The sequence below is a fragment of the Gopherus flavomarginatus genome, chromosome 1, assembly GCF_025201925.1.
Source record: "Gopherus flavomarginatus isolate rGopFla2 chromosome 1, rGopFla2.mat.asm, whole genome shotgun sequence".
NCBI lineage: Eukaryota > Metazoa > Chordata > Testudines > Testudinidae > Gopherus > Gopherus flavomarginatus.
The window spans coordinates 332,574,687-332,594,552 of record NC_066617.1 but is presented as its reverse complement, the minus strand read 5'-3'; the positions used below and the strand labels follow the sequence as shown (position 1 = coordinate 332,594,552).

General features: G+C 43.4%; 1 protein-coding gene across 2 annotated transcripts in view; it reads right to left on the bottom strand.

Annotated features, from left to right (window-relative positions):
- Positions 1 to 331: 331 nt before the first annotated feature.
- LOC127043314 (gap junction beta-6 protein-like) overlaps positions 332 to 19,866 on the bottom strand; it is a 71,607-nt gene continuing 52,072 nt past the window's right edge. For both annotated transcript variants that reach the window (XM_050937326.1, XM_050937327.1), the window contains exon 2: positions 332 to 1,426. In XM_050937326.1, the coding sequence (XP_050793283.1) occupies positions 613 to 1,426 (814 nt within the window). In that variant the 3' untranslated portion in view covers positions 332 to 612. The remainder of the gene's footprint in view (positions 1,427 to 19,866) is intronic.

The window sequence follows — 19,866 nt, the reverse complement described above, 5'->3', positions numbered from 1 at the left end:
GGTGAGTGCCTTAACCCTGCTGGGCAACTGGCTATAACGGGTTCTGTCTTGCTCTCATGATGAAAAAGGTCTGACCTGGCTTAGGCACCTAACTCCGGGAGAGGGTTCAGGACCAGGAATCCTAGATGGAGTTCGGGTCCAAATCCTCAAAAGGTGCTTAGGCACCTAAGGGCCTGCCCTTCTCCTCTGCATTTCACAGAAGGGCTAGCTTAGGCAGCTCCCTACTCAGCATTCAGGCTTCTGAGAACCCTCTTCTTGGTCACCTAACTCTCCCTATGCACTGTGAATTGCACTGGCAGCAGGGTCCCTAGGTGCTGACTAACTCCTAAGTCCCTTTTGTGACTCTAGCCCAGAACTACTAGTGAGTTTCCGCTTGTCATAGTTGCCTTGTTAAGGATATTCTTATGGAGACAGTTTCCTATTTAATCCTTATATACTTTTCACACATTTTTATGCTGCTTTGATTCTTTTGAACTCGGTGTTTAATTCCCACCTCACATTACATATTAAACCTTCACCCCCACTTTATTGTTTAATATAGCTGATTTCATTTGCAGCTTTGTAAGAGGAATATTCACTCCACACTGAGTGTCTCCTCACATTTGCATCACCTTAGCTGCTTGGAAATCTTGAGACTGTGTTGTGACAGCTATCAGATATTAGTTCATTCATTTCATTTTGTTTAGTTTCCTCTTTAGTCTCATGGTTGAGGTGATGTCTTGAAGATGCTGCTCTTTGAGACTTTTTGAGGAAAACTTTTATCACCAGATAGCAGAATTCAGACACGTTTAACAAAATGCAAATACCAGACACAGAGATCATGAAAATAGTAAATACTGTCTTTTCAGTGGGTCGAGAAACAAAACAGTCCACTATGTTGGGGCAAGGCAACACGTTGCACTTCATTAGGCGCGGCATTCGGAAGCCATCGTACATGAAGTAAAACGCATACATAAAGAGGGCTTCAAAGATCATTCTGAAGAATATGCTGCTCGTGTAGGTCCACCACAAGGGACCCTGAATATGAAATCTTTGTGATTTTATTTCTTCAATGTCTTTATATTCACAAGTTTGCCCTCTCTTTCTGAACTGCTTTTTCTTTTCGTGCCTTCTGTACGCAACGTGCATGGCCACCAGAAGTGCAGGAGTTGAGACAAAGATGAGCTGAAGGGCCCACAGTCTAATGTGAGAGATGGGGAAGAAGTGGTCATAGCAAACATTTTTGCATCCTGGTTGCAGAGTGTTGCAGACAAAATCATTTTGTTCGTCTCCCCAGACTTCCTCCGCAGCCACCACAAGGATCATAACACGGAAAATGAACATGATGGTGAGCCAGATCTTTCCGATACTGGTGGAGTGTTTGTTTACACCTCCTAAAATGGCCTGCAATGTTCCCCAGTCCATTGTCTCATTTGAGTCCTTTGACCTAACAAAACAAAATGAATACACCAAATGATTCTAAATCATGCATTAGGAAATCAATGCCATAAAACTTGTGATATAAGACGTACAATGGCAGAATATTTATGGGCTACAGTAACTGTTTCACAGCTTGTTGGCATATCATTGTCTTACACTGTCACTACAAGTAGCCATAAAGGTCAGAAGGGATTGTCTGCATGCTGTTTGACCACCTCCATTCTAGCACTAGTGTAGACATGTAAATAAAACAAGTTATGCTTAGAATAATAAATGAAGCTCTGTCACTGATTTTCTACTTCACTGGGAAGCTTACGTGCAAGGCCCAGAATTCTGCTTCACCCAGCGAGGTGGGGACACTGATGTCAGAAGAAGGGGCAACAATACCTTCTGTCACTCCTCTAAAGCACTTCATGCTGCTAAGAGATCATCTTTTAGCTCTGTACTAAAATAGCTGATTTGTGCAATCCATGAATTCTAATTTTCTGATTCAAACAGAGAGAACTGACAATGGTAGGTATGTTATCAAGCACCAAACCTCAAATCACTGCCTGCAATACACTACAATAGAACAAGTTAACTTTATGGATACAATCCTATTTGTGCCCCCTAGTTCTTCATCCTTCTGAAGAGGATAAATGGAGCACTATGAATTATTTAAGCTTAGTACCAGTGTGGACACAAGAACAAATGGATATAAACTGGACACTAAGAAGTTTAGACTGGAAATTAGACGAAGGTTTCTAACCATTAGAGGAGTGAAGTTCTGGAACAGCCTTCCAAGGGGAGTAGTGGAGGCAAAAGACATAGCTGGCTTCAAGATTAAGCTTGATAACTTTATGGATGGAATGGTATGATGAGACAGCCTAATTTGGGCAATTAATTTGGCAATTGATCTTTGATTATTAGCCGGTAACTATGCCCTGTGGTTTGTGATGGGATGGGATCCGAGTTACTACAGAGAATTCTTTCTTGGGTGCTGGCTGGTGAGCCTTGCCCACATGCTCAGGGTCGGGAAGGAATTTTCCTCCAGGGCAGATTGGCAGAGGCCCTGGATGTTTTTTGCCTTCCTCTGCAGCATGGGGCAGGGGTCACTTGCTGGAGGATTCTCTGCACCTTGAGGTCTTTAAACCACGATTTGAGGACTTCAATAACTCAGACATAGGTTAGGAATTTGTTACAGGAGTGGGTGGGTGAGATTCTGCGGCCTGCATTGTGCAGGAGGGTCAGACTTAACCATAATGGTCCCTTCTGACCTTAAGTCTATGAATCTATGAAAGTTATAGCATGAAGTCTTTTGGAGGAGACCTCAAAAGACATGATTCCCAGTCTGCTGTACATAGACATAAAAGGTCTTTTTTAAAAAGATAAATTTTTTAAATATGAAAGTTACATTAAAGAACAAAAATGTTTTAACTACATCAGAAGCAGGAAGTCTGCTAAACAACCAGTGGGGCCACTGGAGGAGTGAGGTGCTAGAGGAGCACTCAAGGACGATACGGCCATTGTGGAGAAACTAAATGAATTCTTTACATCAGTCTTCATAGCTGAGGACGTGAGAGAGATTCCCAAACCTGAGCCGTTCTTTTTAGATGACAAATCTGAGGAACTGTCCCAGGTTAGGTGTCATTAGAGGAGGTTTAGGAACAAATTTATAAACTAAACAGTAAGAAGTCACCAGGACCACATGGTATTCACCCAAGAGTTCTGAAGGAACTCAAAAGTGAAATTGCAGAACTACTAATTGTAGTCTGTAACCAATCATTTAAATCAGCTTCTGTGATGCCAATTTTTAAAAAGGGCTCCAGAAGTGATCCCGGCAATTACAGGCTGGTAAGCCTGACTTCAGTATTGAGTGAACTGGTTGCAACTATAGTAAAGAACAAAATTGTCAGACACATAGATGAACATACTTTGTTGGGGAAGAATCAACATGATTTTTGCAAAGGGAAATCATGCCTCACCAATCTACTAGAATTCTTTGAGAGGGTCAACAAGCATGTTGACAAGGGGGATCCAGTGGATATAGTGTAGTTAGATTTTCAGAAAGCTTTTGACAATGTCCCTCACCAAAGGCTCTTAAGCAAAGTAAGCTGTCACGGGATAAAAGGCAAGGTCGACTCATGGATTGGTAACTGGTTAAAAGATAGGAAACAAAGGAAAGGAATAAATGGTCATTTTTCAGAACGGAGAGAGGTAAACAGTGGTGTCCCCCATGGGTCTGCACTGGGACCAGTCCTATTCAACATATTCATAAATTATCTGGAAAAAGGGATAAACAGTGAGGTGGCAAAATTTGCAAATGATACAAAAGTAGTCAATGTAATTAAGTCCCAGGCAGACTGCAAAGAGTTACAAAAGGATCTCTCAAAACTTGGTGACTGTGCAACAAAATCATAGAATACCAGAGTTGGAAGGGACCTCAGGAGGCCATCTAGTCCAACCCCCTGCTCAAAGCAGGACCAATCCCCAGACAGATTTTTGCCCCAGATCCCTAAATGGCCCCCTCAAGGATTGAGCTCATAATCCTGGGCTTAGCAGGCCAATGCTCAAACCACTGAGCTATCCTTCCCCCTGGATAAAATAGCAGATAAAATTCAATGTTAATAAATGCAAAGTAATGCACATTGGAAAACATAATCCTAACTATACATATAAAATGATGGGGTCTAAATTATCTGTTACCACTCAAGAAAAAGATCTTAGAATCATTGTGGATAGCTCTCTGAAAACATCCTCTCAATGTGCAATGGCAGTCAATAAAGCTAACAGAATGCTGGGCATCATTAAGAAAGGGATAGACAATAAGACAGAAAATATCATATTGTCTCTATATAAATCCATGGTATGCCCACATCTTGAATACTGCATGCCGATGTGGTCACCCCATGTCAAAATAGAAATAATGGAATCGGAAAAGGTTTAGAAAAGGACAACAAAAATAATTAGGGGGATGGAACAGCTTCCGGGCAGTGATTTCCCTACACCCCCCCTGAATTTCCCCAACATCACCCCCAGTTTTGTGAATTAGTTACATGCCAAACCTGATGGTTGAACTTTGCAACTTTGTCCTCACCCACAACTATTTCACATTTGTGGACAATATATACCTTCAAGTCAGTAGCACTGCTATGGGTACCCGCATGGCCCCGTAGTATGCCAACATTTTTATGGCTGATTTAGAACAACACTTCCTTAGCTCTCATCCCCCTAATGCCTCTACTCTACTTGTGCTACATTGATGACATCTTCATCATCTGGACCCATGGAAAGGAAGCTCTTGAGGAATTCCACCATGATTTCAACAATTTCCATCCCACCATCAACCTCAGCCTAGACCAATCCACACATGTGGTCCATTTCCTTGACACTACTGTGCTAATAAGAGATGGCCACATAAACACCACCTTATGCTGGAAACCTACTGACCACTCTACTTACCTACATGCCTCCAGCTTCCGTCCAGAACACACCACATGACCCATTGTCTACAGCCAAGCTCTAAGATACAACCGCATTTGCTCCAGTCCCCTCAGACAGAGGCAAACACCTACAAGATCTCTATCAAGCAACCTTAAAACTACAATACCCACCTGCTGAAGTGAAAAAACAGATTGACAGAGCCAGAAGGGTACCCAGAAGTCACCTACTACAAGACAGGCCCAACATAGAAAATAACAGAACACCACTAGCCGTTACCTTCAGCCCCCAACTAAAACCTCTCCAGCACATCATCAAAGATCTACAACCTATCCTGAAAGATGATCCCTCACTCTCCCAGATCTTGTGAGACAGATCAGTCCTTGCTTACAGACAGCCGCCCAACCTGAAGCAAATACTCACCAGCAACCACATACCACAGAACATAAACACTAACCCAGGAACCTATTCTTGCAACAAAGTCCGATGCCAACTCTGTCCACATATCTATTCAAGTGACACCATCATAGGACCTAATCACATCAGCCACACCCTCAGGGGCTCGTTCACCTGCACATCTACCAATGTGATATATGCCATCATGTGCCAGCAATGCCCCTCTGCCATGTACATTGGCCAAACCGGACAGTCTACGCAAAAGAATAAATGGACACAAACTTGACATCAGGAACCACAACATTCAAAAACCAGTAGGAGAACACTTCAACCTCTCTGGCCACTCAGTAACAGATTTAAAGGTGGCAATTTTGCAACAGAAAAGCTTCAAAAACAGACTCCAACTACTGCTGAACTTTAATTAATATGCAAACTAGATACAATCAATTTAGACTTAAATAGAGACTGGGAACGGCTGAGCCATTACACATATTGACTCTATTGCCCCTTGTTAAGTATCCTCAGACCTTCTTGTTAAACTGTCTTAAATGGGCTATATTGATTATCACTATAGAAGTGTTTTTTTTCTCCTGCTGACAGTAGCGCATCTTAATTAATTAGCCTCAGAGTTGGTTGGGAAACTCCCACCTTTTCATGTTCTCTGTATGTATATATATATATATATATATATATATATATATATATATCTCCTCACTATAAGTTCCATTCTATGCATCCAATGAAGTAGGCCCACGAAAGCTTATGCTCAAATACATTTGTTAGTCTCTAAGGTGCCACAAGTACACATGTTCTTTTTGCGGATACAAACTAACACAGCTGCCTCTGAAACATGCCAGTTTAATGATTGTTTGGAAATTTGAATTGAAATTAAAACATTAATACACATTTTAAAAGCAAATACAGTGTATGATAAAATACGTGTATCTGAAAGTATAATAGATTTGAAAAGTATGAACATAGACTAGCTTCCTTATACAGCCGTTGTTTTTTATGACAATGTCAGTGCATTCATTTCAGTGATGTTGGCCATCCTAATAATTTCAAATGATGATTTGTAAGCAAAGTCTAAATGAGCTCTCCCTGACAGCTAATGATAAACTGGGGCAAAAGGCTTCAGGACCAGATTGTATTTACATTCACACCTAATCTACCTAGGTACCCAGCAAACAGAGCTGTGTTGCCCAAGTGACAGATTTTGGCTGGGGTTGGGTTACAAATCACTTGAATGTGGGGGGGTGGGGGTTGGGAATGAAATGTTCTTCTTATTGTATGAGTAAAGGGCAGTAGAACTGTACTTAGCCTGTGCTGATTGAGGGCATCAAAAGAGAGGGTAGGGACCTGTCCCTCTCCACTGTTTAAAGACAGAGCTGATTAGGCTCCATAGATAGTCTTTTGTTCTGTTAAGTGACCACTGCAGCTGAAATAACTGATAATCAGGTCTAAGTGTTTAGTCCTGCTGTGGGGACAGTGTTCCTGTGGGTACGGTGTTTTTGTGTAAAAGACAGCCCAGACTGCACTAGCAGCGAGGTTCCCCCACTGAGAGCTCAGCTGAAATCACTGAGAGCTCGGTGGAACCTCAAGAGACCAACTCGCAGAGGTCACAGTAGCAGGCAGCAGCAGGTTACTGCGCAGGGCCATTGGCAACAGAGTGGTAGAGTGAACAGTGGCACAACGAACAGTCATGGCCAGAGCAAACAGTGAGCAGCTGGAGGAACGAGCAAGGTGCTTTCTTGCCCCTCTCCTGGGAGGTGTACTCATATGAAAGCACCTCTGACGGCTTAAATAAGGGGCACGTTAAACAAACATTTGTTTGTTGGACTATATTTTAGTGACTTTGCTCCAGAATGCTACATTTGTGACTGGGAATAGAAACTTATATAAATATGTTTCCTAGTAGGCCAAGATTTTTAAAATGCAGTATTTGCCAAGGTTGTTATCTCACATTGTTGCTATCTTGAGAGGTCATTATGTTGGGGAGTTTCTGTACTAAACATTTTTATTATAATTAATTTTTACATAAGAATGGTCATACTGGGTCAGACCAATGGTCCATATAGCCCAGTATCCTGTCTTCCGACAGTGGTCAAGGCCAGGTGCGTCAGAGGGAATGAACAGAACAGGTAATCATCAAGTGATCCACCCTCTGTTGCCCATTCCCAACTTCTGGCAAACAGGCTAGGGACACTCAGAGCATGGTGTTGCATCCCTCCCCATCCTGGCTAATAACCACTGATGGACCTATTCTCCAGGAATTTATCTAGTTCTTTTTTTAATCCTGTTATAGTTTTGGTCTTCACAGCATTTCCTGGCAAAGAGTTCCACGGGTTGACTTCTTGTTGTGTGAAGAAGTACTTCCTTTTGTTTTTTTAAAATCTGTGGCCTATTAATTTCATTGGGTGACTGCTAGTTCTTCTGTTATGTGAAGGATTAAATAACATTTCCTTATTCATTTTCTTCACACCAGTCAAGATTTTATAGACTTCTATCATATCCCCCTTAGTCTCTCTTTTCTAAGCTGAAAATTCCCAGTCATTTTAATTTCTCCTCCTGTTTCATACCCCATATCATTTTAGTTGCCCATCTCTGTACCTTTTCCATTTCCAATCAGGGCCGGCGCTACCATTTAGGCAGCCTAGGCAATTGCCTAGGGCGCCAGAATAATTGGTGGGCGGCATTTTGCCGGAGGGGGCGGCAGGCAGCTCCGGTGGAGCTGCCGCAGTGGTGCCTGTGGAGGGTCCGTTGGTCCGCGACTCCGGTGGAGCTGCCACAGTCGTGCCTGCGGACGGTCGGCTCTTTGCGGGGCTCCGGTGGACCGCCCGCAGGCACGACAGTGGCAGCTCCACCAGAGCCGCGGAGCACCGGACCCTCCACAGGCACCACTGCGGCAGCCCCACCGGAGCCGCGGGAGCAGCTCGCGGGGTGGCGAAATTGCTGTCCGCCTAGGGCGCTCAATCCCCTAGCGCCGGTCCTGTTTCCAATATCTCTTTTTTGGGATGGGGCGACCAGATCTGCACACAGTATTCAAGGTGTACTTATACCATGGATTTATACAGAGGCAATATGATATTTTCTGTCTTATTATCTATCCTTTTCTTAAAAAAGCAAAGGTTTCAGAGTAGCAGCCATGTTAGTCTGTATCCGCAAAAAGAACAGGGGTACTTGTAGCACCTCAGAGACTAACAAATTTATTTGAGCATAAGCTTTTGTGGGCTACATCCAATGAAGTGGCCTGAAGCCCACAAAAGCTTAAGCTCAAATAAATTTGTTAGTCTCTAAGGTGCCACAAATACTCCTGTTCTTTTTAAAGAAGCGAACAAAATGTTGGGACTCATTGACTGCAGCTGCACATTGAGTGGATATTTTCAGAGAACTACCCACAATGACTCCAAGATCTCTTTCTTGAGTGGTAACAGCTAATTCAGATTCCTTCATTTTGTACGTATAGTTGAGATTGGTTTTCCAATGTGCATTACTTTGCATTTATCAACACTGAATTTCATCTGACATTTTTGTTGCCCAGTCACCCAGTTTTGTGAGATCTCTTTGTAACACTTCACAGTCTGCCTGGGACTTAACTATCTTGAATAGTTTTGTATCATCTGCAAATTTTGCCACCTCACTGTTTATCCATTTTTCCAGATCATTTATGAGTATGTTGAACAGTAATGGTCCCAGTACCAACCCCTCAGAGATACCACTATTTCTCTCTCTTCATTCTGAAAAATGACAATTTATTCCTACCCTTTGTTTCCCATCTTTTAACCAGTTACTGATCCATGAGAGGACTTCCCTCTTATCCCATGATGGCTTACTTTTCAAAAGTCAATTTAAATTAAATACATTTTTAAAAAAAATTATATGTTTTTAGAAATCTAGACCTGTTATATGTTTTGGTGTAACTTGCAGTATCCTTATATTAAATTTGCATTATCCTAACAAAACATTTACTTTATGCATCTCTCTTTTATATATCCCATTGGTCCTGAAACCCCCCACCCCTATAAATTCGAACACCCCTCCTAATTTCAATTCCTGGGGAAACCACTGCTTCCGGGGTATGGAACAGCTTCCATATGAGAAGAGATTAGTAAGACTGGGACTTTTCAGTTTGGAAAAGAGATGACTAAGGGGGGGATATTATAGAGGTCTATAAAATCATGACTGGTGTTGAGAAAGTAAATAAGGAAGTGATATTTACTCTCTTTCTCATAACACAAGAACTAGGGGTTACCAAATGAAATTAGTAGGCAGCAGGTTTAAACCAAAGGGGAGGGGGAAAAAGGAAGTATTTCTTCACACAACGCACAGTCAACCTGTGGAACTCTTTTCCAGAGGATGTTGTGAAGGCCAAGACTATAATATAACATGGTTCAAAAAAGAACTAGATAAATTGATGGATGATTAGCATGACCAGACAGCAAAAGTGAAAAATTGGGATGAGGGTGGGGTGTAATAGGAGTCCATATAAGAAAAAGAACAAAAAAAAAAAAATCAGGACTGTCCCTATAAAATCGGAACATCTGGTCACCCTATGGAGGATAGGTCCATCAATGGCTATTAGCCAGGATGGGCAGGGATGGTGTCCCTAGCCTCTGTTTGCCAGAAGCTGGGAATGGGCGACAGGGGATGGATCACTTGATGATTACCTGTTCCATTCATTTTATCTGGGGCACCTGGTATTGGCCACTGTCAGAAGACAGGATACTGGGCTAGATGGACTTTTAGTCTGATCCAGTATAGTCGTTTTTATATTCTAGGGGTTTAACCTGGTCTCCTGCAGGGTTTCCAAACTTTCCCCTCCCCTCTCTGCTGTGCAAAGTGTTGTCCACTTGGCTGCCAACCTCCCTTCATTTAAGTGCAGCACATAAAGCTCTGGGCAAATTCGATCTCATAGGATCCTCCAAAGCACCATATAAATATATGATATTATGCTAGAAACGTCAATCAACCAGAGACCTCAGGGGACACCCAAAGTAACTAGGGTTTCAGATAATCAGGGAGCTGGCTTAGAAGAATTTGAAGTTTGTGACCCTGAACAGGGATTTCAAAGCCTGTTGGCCAGTATCCTCAGAGAGGCTAGCCAGTTCTGCAGCTGTGAGCAAAAGTGTTTTTGCCATTCTGTGCTATTGAGCTTTTTAGCCATAAGCATCTTCGTGTCCTGCTGAGTCAGCCAGCCACCAGGAAAGCCAACCAGCTCCATTACCTAATATCACTAAGCTGATAAGTGTCATATCACAAACACTAACATCAGGAACTTTTCAAACAATGAGTTTCCAATAGGTGAGGTTGAGATAAAGGAGATAGTGTTGTATGGATTATGCCTTTTTGTCTCCGTACAGAAGCATTGCAATAGATTATCGGAACTGGGGAGGGGGGGGTTAAAAAAATGAATAACCAGAATGGAGTTGTCCTTACATAGAATATTGTCTACTATTCCTCTCCTTCACTGATCTACAGAAATTTCATTTGAAGTCTAGTTAGCAATTAACTTAATTCACTTATTTTTTACAAGATAAAAAGACACACATTAGAAATTGAAGAACACTGTTTTGTCAGTAAGAACCCTAGAAACATTTTGATCTGTAAATGCTGGGAGAGCAGGACTAGTACCAAACCCAGCTTGAAATGAATTTTCCATTGAGCTGGAGAGAAAGTTTTGAATTTGGTGAACATTCAATTTTCTCCAGAAATTTTTCTCCATAACCTTGAAGGAAAGGAGTGAGGACTGCCTGTACTAGGCTATTGGTTTTTATAGAGATTATTTTCATTATCTTAATACTTCCAAGAATAGGAAGACCCCAGAAAAAACAAGCAGACAAACAAAGGAACCAGAACAAAACATTCCACAAAGCTAGCTTACTGGTCTTTTTTTTCCCCCCTTATCAGTGTCAGGCATCATCCTTTGAAGTTCTCACTCCAATGTTTTCTCTTGGCTCTGAAATTTCTATACCAAGAGAATTTTCTGATGTTGGTTTTACTTTAAAAAAATATATATATGGTGTTGAGAGTTTCTAGACTGTCAGCTCTCCAAGTCAGTCTTTTTTTGTTTAGTATCATTTACAGCACCAAACATACTGTGGAATGGGACAGTAGAAATGTAAATCATAGGACTGGCTTGAAAGTGACAATTCTTATTAGTGAAACATTTCAAAGTTTCTGAAGTTTTTTCATTTTGATACAAGTGACACTTTGGTCTGATTTACACGGCACTGGGCTAGAACACAGGAGACCTAAATTCAAGTCTCTGCTCAATTCTGCTTGAACCTGGGCCTCCGATTTCCCACTCCAGTGCCTTAACTGCTGGGCTGCAATATTGGTCTCTGATGAAGTTGTTGTTGCATTTGACCTGTGTCAAAAAGAGATGGTTAAGGGTTAATGTCTCTTTTACCTGTAAAGGGTTAAGAAGCTCAGTAAACCTGGCTGACACCTGACCAGAGGACCAATAGGGGGACATGCATCTGAGGAAGTGGGTATTCACCCACGAAAGCTCATGCTCCAAAACGTCTGTTAGTCTATAAGGTGCCACAGGACTCTTTGCTGCTTTTAATAGGGGGACAAGATACTTTAAAATCTTGGTGGAGGAAAGTCTCTGTTTGTGCTTTTTGTTTTATTCGTTGTTCGCTCTTGGGACTAAGAGGGACCAGACGTACATCCAGACTCTCCAAATCTTTCTGAACCAGTCTTTCATGTTTCAAAATTTTAAGTAATAGCCAAGCCAGGCGGATTGGTCTTATGTTCGTTTTCTCAACTTGTAAATGTTTCTTTTTGCTGGAAGGATTTTTACCTCTGTTTGCTGTAACTTTGAATCTAAGGCTGGGGGGGGGGGGGGCGCGTCCCTCTAGTCTATATGAATCTGAGTACCCTGTAAAGCATTTTCCATCCTGATTTTACAGAGATAATTTTTACCTTTTCTTTCTTGAATTAAAAGCTTTCTTTTTAAGAATCTGATTGATTTTCCTTGTTTTAAGATCCAAGGGGATTGGATCTGAACTCACCAGGGATTGGTGGGGGGAAAGGAGGGGGGATGGTTGATTCTTCCTTGTTTTAAGATCCAAGGAGTTTAAATCTGTGTTCACCAGGGAATTGGTGAAGCCTCTCAAGGCAATGATGGGACGGGAAAGTCTGGGAGGGCGGACAGGGAGTGTGCCAGACACTGAATTTCTGGCTGATGGCAGCGTACCAGATCTAAGCTAGTAATTAAGCTTAGAAGTGTTCATGCAGGTCCCCCACATTTGCACTCTAAAGTTCAAAGTGGGGAAAGAAACCTTGACATGGTGGCAACGGGGTGGGATTTTTAGGAACCAAAAGCCAGTGGGATTTTTTTTTCCCTCTCCTTTCTAGCTGCTTGGAAAGCAGGCTGAGGGCAGAGGTGTTAAGTTTTTAACAAGGGTCTTTGTTAAGAGGAGGCTTCAAGCTGTGAGCAAGCAGACAGCAAAAAGGAATTTACAAGTTGAATTGTTTTCTTTCTTTCTACCTCTTGGGTATAGCTTGTTAGAAAATCTCTGTTAACCAAGCAGCCCTGAGTGGAGTGCATCCCAGGTTTCATTGAGCTGTAGAGAGAGGGTGTGGCCAGCACAAGAAAGCAGAAAAATGAGTACCAGTGGACCAACTAACAAACTAGAAATGGCTAGGCTGGAAGCAAAAGAGAAAGACAACGAACATAAGAGACGGATGGAACTAATTAATGCAGAAATAGCCAGGGAAGAAGCGGCCCACAAAAGAGCTATAGAGATAAAAGAAAAAAAAGGAGATAGAGATGAAAGAAAAAGAGAAAGAGGATGACCACCGGAGGCTCTGGAGCTCCAGAGGGAGGCCCACCAGCAGGCCCTGCAATTAGAAAAGGCTAAGCAGAATCGAACAGCCAACCCTAACAACCCTTCTCCAGGTACTGTTCCCCATCCCAGGAAATTCCTCACCTACAAGGCAGGTGATGATACTGAGGCCTTCTTAGAAAGTTTTGAAAGGACCTGCCATGGGTACAACATCTCTACAGACCAGTACATGATAGAGCTGAGACCACAGCTCAGTGGACCCTTAGCAGAGGTGGCGGCTGAAATGCCTAAGGAACACATGAACGATTATGATCTTTTTCAAACCAAGGCCAGAATCAGAAGGGGGCTAACACCTGAGCATGCCTGTCGGCGGTTCAGAGCCCTAACGTGGAAACCAGATGTGTCATTTACCTGACACGCCTACCACATTGGAAAGAATTGGAATGCCTGGATATCAGGAGCAAGTGTTAACTCTCTGGAAGAGCTGTCCTTCCTAATGCAAATGGAGCAGTTCTTAGAGAAGGTTCCTGAGGAAATAGAAAGGTACATCTTAGATGGGAAGCCCAAAAACTGCAACCAAGGCGGGGGAGATTGGAGCCAGATGGGTGGAAGTGGCAGAAAAGAAAAAAGCTACTAGCAAGGAGAGCGAATATCAGATGGGGCAAACAGAAAATAAACCCTATCACTGGGGGCAACCCAAGACCCCACCAACAGCCCAAGGAAAGCCCCAGACACCCTATTGTCCCACCTCACCAGACTCCAGCAACCCACCTCGGCCCAGTGACCAGTCAACTGGGCGATGTTTTAAATTTAATGAACTGGGACATATAAAGGCCAACTGCCCCAAGAACCCCAACCAAGTACAGTCCATTACACCACCATCACACCAAAGATCCCGAGGCCCAGATGCCTCTCAAATACCCTCGAAGCGAAGGGAAACTTTGAGAGTGGGCGGAAAGAAGGTTATTGCATGGAGAGAAACAAGGGCACAAGTGTAAGCTATCCACCAAACCTTAGTGAATCCCAAATTCATCAACGCAGAGGCCCAAGTGACAATTCACCCATTCATGTCAAAATCTTTAAACTTGCCTACAGCTGAATTGCCTGTCCAGTACAAGGGCTGGTCAGGAATGTAGACTTTTACAGTCTATGACAATTATCCCATCCCCATGCTACTGGGGGAAGACTTGGCCAACCAGGTGAAGCTGGTCAAGAGGGTGGGGATGGTCACACGCAGCCAAGCCAAGCAAACTTCCACATCCATCCCTGTTCCTGAGCTGTCCACAAGGGCCCCGTCTGTGTTACCAGAGACCCAGACAGAGGTGGTGGAACTGGATCCCCTGCCAACGACTGCAACAGCCATAGTGCATCCAGTCCCAGAACCGGAACTGGAAAAGCAACCAGCACCAGAACCGTTGCCAGCACTGACGCCAGCACTTGCAAACCCATCTACCACTGCAACGCCAGAGGGCACCAGCGGGCCTGAACTGGCAGAAGCAGCAGACAACCTTACCCAAGAGGCTCAGCCAGAGCATGAAATATCACCTACTGCACCAGCGGACAGCAGTTCACAATCAACTAAAACAAATCCATCACCTACATTGCTTCCAGAGGGACCAAGCCCAAGTCCACAGTCTAAGGAGGAACTGATGTCTCCAGCCTCAAGGGAACAGTTCCAGGCTGAGCAGGAAGCAGATGACAGCCTTCAAAAGGCTTGGGCGGCGGCACGGAGCACCCCACCACCTCTCAGCTCCTCTAATCGATCCCGGTTTGTTGTAGAACAAGGACTTTGATACAAGGAGACTCTTTCTGTTGGACACCAGAAAGACTGGTGTCCTCAAAAACAGTTGGTAGTTCCAACTAAGTACCCGGTAAAGCTCTTGAGCTTAGCTCATGATCATCCCAGTGGCCATGCTGGGGTGAAGAGAACCAAGGGCTGGTTGGGGAAGTCTTTCCACTGGGAGGGAATGGGCAAGGATGTTGCTAATTATGTCCGGTCTTGTGAGGTGTGCCAACGAGTGGGGAAGCCCCAAGACCAGGTCAAAGCCCCTCTCCAGCCACTCCCCATAATTGAGGTCCCATTTCAGCAAGTAGCTGTGGATATTCTAGGTCCTTTCCCAAAAAAGACCCCCAGGAGAAAGCAGTACATACTAACTTCCATGGATTTTGCTACCCGATGGCTGAAAGCAGTAGCTCTAAGCAACACCAGGGCTAAAACTGTGTGCCAGGCCTTAGCAGACATTTTTGCCAGGGTAGGTTGGCCCTCCGACATCCTTACAGATTCGGGAACTAATTTCCTGGCAGGGACCATGAAAAAATCTGTGGGAAGCTCATGGGGTGAATCACTTGGTTGCCACCCCTTACCACCATCAAACCAATGGCCTGGTGGAGAGGTTTAATGGAACTTTGGGGGCCATGATATGTAAATTCGTAAATGAAAACTCCAATGATTGGGATCTAGTGTTGCAGCAGTTGCTTTTTGCCTTCAGGGCTGTACCACGTCCCAGTTTGGGGTTTTCACCATTCGAACTTGTGTATGGCCACGAGGTTAAGTGGCCATTACAGTTGGTGAAACAGCAATGGGAGGGGTTTACGCCTTCTCCAGGAACTAACATTCTAGACTTTGTAAGCAGCCTACAAAGCACCCTCTGACACTCTTTAGCCCTTGCTAAAGAAAACCTAAAGGATGCTCAGGAAGAGCAAAAGGCCTGGTATGATAAACATACCAAGAGCGTTCCTTCAAAGGAGGGGACCAGGTTATGGTCTTGAAGGTGCAACAGGCCTATAAAATGGAAGCGTCATGGGAAGGGCCATTCACAGTCCAAGAGCACCTAGGAGCTGTTAATTATCTCATAGCCTTTCCCACCTCAACCCTAAAGCCTAAAGTGTACCATGTTAATTCTCTCAAGCCCTTTTATTCCAGAGACTTCAAAGTTTGTCAGTTTACAGCCCAGGAAGGAGATGACGCTGAGTGGCCTGAAGGTGTCTACTACGAAGGAAAAAGTGACGGTGGTGTGGAAGAGGTGAACCTCTCCACACCCCTGGAACATCTGCAGCGGCAACAGATCAAGGAGCTGTGCACTAGCTTCGCCCCAATGTTCTGAGCCACCCCAGGACGGACTGAACGGGCATACCACTCCGTTGTCACAGGTAATGCTCACCCAATTAGAACCCACCCTACTGGGTGTCTCCTCATGCTCAAGCTGCTATAGAACGTGAGATCCAAAACATGCTACAGATGGGTATAATCCGCCCCTCTAACAGTGAATGGGCATCTCCAGTGGTTCTAGTTCCCAAACCAGATGGGGAAATATGCTTTTGCGTGGACTACCGTAAGCTAAATGCTGTAACTCGTCCCGACAACCATCCAATGCCACGCACCGATGAGCTATTGCAGAAATTGGGACGGGCCCAGTTCATCTCTACAATAGACTTAACCAAGGGGTACTGGCAATTACCACTAGATGAACCCGCCAAAGAAAATTCAGCCTTCATCACCCATGCAAGGGTGTATGAATTTAATGTGCTTCCTTTCGGGCTGCGAAATGCACCCGCCACCTTCCAAAGACTTGTAGATGGTCACCTAGTAGGATTGGGAGAATATGCAGTTGCCTACCTCAATGATGTGGCCATTTTTTCTGATTCATGGGCAGAACACCTGGAAAAAGTCTTTGAGCGCATCAGGCAGGCAGGACTAAACTGTTAAGGCTAAAGTGTCAAATAAGACAAAACAGGGTGACTTACCTTGGACACCAGGTGGGTCAAGGAACAATAAACCCCCTACAGGCCAAGGTGGATGCTATCCAAAAGTCGCCTGTCCCAAAGTCAAAGAAACAGGTCCAATCCTTCTTAGGCTTGGCCGGATACTACAGGCGATTTGTACCACACTACAGCCAAATCGCTGCCCCACTGACCGACCTGACCAAAAAGACCCAGCCGAATGCAGTTAAGTGGACTAATGAGTGTCAGAAGGCCTTTACCCAGCTTAAAGCAACACTGATGTCTGACCCTGTGCTAAGGGCCCCAGACTTTGACAAACCATTCCTAGTAACCACAGATGCGTCTGAGCATGGTGTAGGAGCAGTTTTAATGCAGGAAGGACCGGATCAAGAATTTCATCCTGTCGTGTTTCTCAGCAAAAAACTGTCTGAGAGGGAAAGCCACTGGTCAATCAGTGAAAAAGAATGCTATGCCATTGTGTATGCCCTGGAAAAGCTACGCCCATACGTTTGGGGACGGCGTTTCCAGCTACAAACCGACCATGCTGCGCTACAGTAGCTTCATACTGCCAAGGGAAACAACAAAAAACTGCTTCGATGGAGTTTAGCTCTCCAAGATTTTGATTTTGAAATTCAACACATTTCAGGAGCTTCTAACAAGTAGCTGATGCACTCTCCCGTGAAAGTTTCCCAGAATCAACTGGTTAAAAATTGTCCTTGAAATGTGAAAAGTCTTGTAGTTTTACATAATTAGTAGTATATGTAAAGGTGCATGTGTTTTATTAATCTGTTTATTCTAAAGTTCTAGGAAGAAATCACCGCCAGTGCGGTTCCACACTGTCTGAGATTTGGGGGGCATGTCATAAACAGATGGTTAAGGGTTAATGTCTCTTTTACCTGTAAAGGGTTAAGAAGCTCAGTAAACCTGGCTGACACCTGACCAGAGGACCAATAGGGAGACAAGATACTTTCAGATCTTGGTGGAGGGAAGTCTTTGTTTGTGCTTTTTGTTTTATTCGTTGTTCGCTCTTGGGACTAAGAGGGACCAGACGTACATCCAGACTCTCCAAATCTTTCTGAATCAGTCTTTCATGTTTCAAAATTTTAAGTAATAGCCAGGCAAGGCGGATTAGTCTTATGTTTGTTTTCTCAACTTGTAAATGTTTCTTTTTGCTGGAAGGATTTTTACCTCTGTTTGCTGTAACTTTGAATCTAAGGCTAGGTGAGGGTCTCTCTGGTCTATATGAATCTGAGTACCCTGTAAAGTATTTTCCATCCTGATTTTACAGAGATAATTTTTACATTTTCTTTCTTGAATTAAAAGCTTTCTTTTTAAGAATCTGATTGATTTTCCTTGTTTTAAGATCCAAGGGGATTGGGTCTGAACTCACCAGGGATTGGTGGAGGGGAAAGGAGAGGGGATGGTTGATTCCTCTTGTTTTAAGATCCAAGGAGTTTAAATCTGTGTTCACCAGGGAATTGGTGAAGCCTCTCAAGGCAACCCCGGGAGCGGAAGATCTGAGGGGGGCGGGGGGGAAAACAGGGAGTGTGCCAGACATTGAATTTGTGGCTGGTGGCAACGTACCAGAACTAAGCTAGTAATTAAGCTTAGAAGTGTTCATGCAGGTCCCCCACATTTGCACTCTAAAATTCAAAGTGGAGAAAGAAACCTTGACAACCTGGTTTCACAAAACACTGTGGTTTTGATGAAACAGTATTTTCCATCAGAAAATCGATTTCATTGAACAATTTCTGACCAGTTCAAGTGCGTACAAATAGCAAAGAACTTCTAGCTATGTATATAACACCTAACAACACTTTATTAGAATCACTGGTTCAGAGATCCACGAGCACTAGGACAAAACATTAGTGCCACATCCAACAAAGATCGTTAACCCTGATTTAGATATTAAAAGGTCCTTGTTTACCAGGAAACCAACACAGAAGAAATACTATCAAAAGAATGATAGTCACTCCAATTGTAAGCAGGAGAAAATGCTAGATTTCAAACGGAAAGTGGGTGGCAATATGCTAACGTAACAGCTATACCATCTGCACCAAGGTTTACAGGTCACAGCCGCCCTGGATGGTCAGAAAGCATTTGACAAAACCAAAAAGGACTTCAGCTTCATTTCTTGAGGATGTTCAGGATGCTGCGGGCAATCTCATGCACTCACGGAAATAACCACCTAGTCACTGGCAAGGAAAGGACAACAGGAACAGCAAACACAGGTTCACCATAGCAAATAAACCTGCGACTGAACAGGCCATAGCAGAAGGAATGTCTGTGAACAAGGAGCAACCATATGATTGTGAACCAATGAGATTCAGAGATATTAGTCCAATAACCTAGATCTCCCCTTTAGCAATTTCTTCTAGTTTAGATTTCACTAGTTGGCTGTGTTCATGTCAGGTTGATATTATATGTGTGCTTTTAAAAAAATAAATAAAAAGGAAGATAAAACAAGAGCTACTGGCTTGGTGGATACTGACCATCATGTAAAATGGCTAAAACCTTTTGTAACTTTGACCCAGGGTCACATGGCATGGGCCAGGAAATAACGCTCAGTCTCTTACCAGCATTCTTCTGTGTCACACCTTTATTTCCAGGCAGCGCCAAAATCCTTTCTGCTCTATTGGTTAAAGGTAATTGCACTGTGAGTTGGAAACTAGTGTATAGAGAATGAGTACAGTCAAAAATTTTAGGTAACTCAGGAAAACAAAGACACTGAATTTTGAAGATAAGATTTTTTTCTCTGTTATTATTGCAATTAAATGTAATTGCCCCTTATGGGTGGATACAGTAAATCTAGCACAGTGCATCTGAAGAAGTGAGCTGCAGCCCACGAAAGCTTATGCCGAAATAAATTTGTTAGTCTCTAAGGTGCCACAAGTACTCCTGTTTTTTTTTCAGTAAATCTAGAATATTTGGTGGGATTACTTCAAAGATGCAAGTTTTTAGAATCACTTCTTGTCCATTATCTGCAGGCTGGAGATCAAGTTCTTTCTAGACTGAACTAACTCCATCTTGAGATGTGAAGAGTTTCTCCTTCAAGATGCTGACTGCAATTCCCAGGACCTTGCACCTTGCAAAATGGAGCCCTTGGAACAAGCCATAT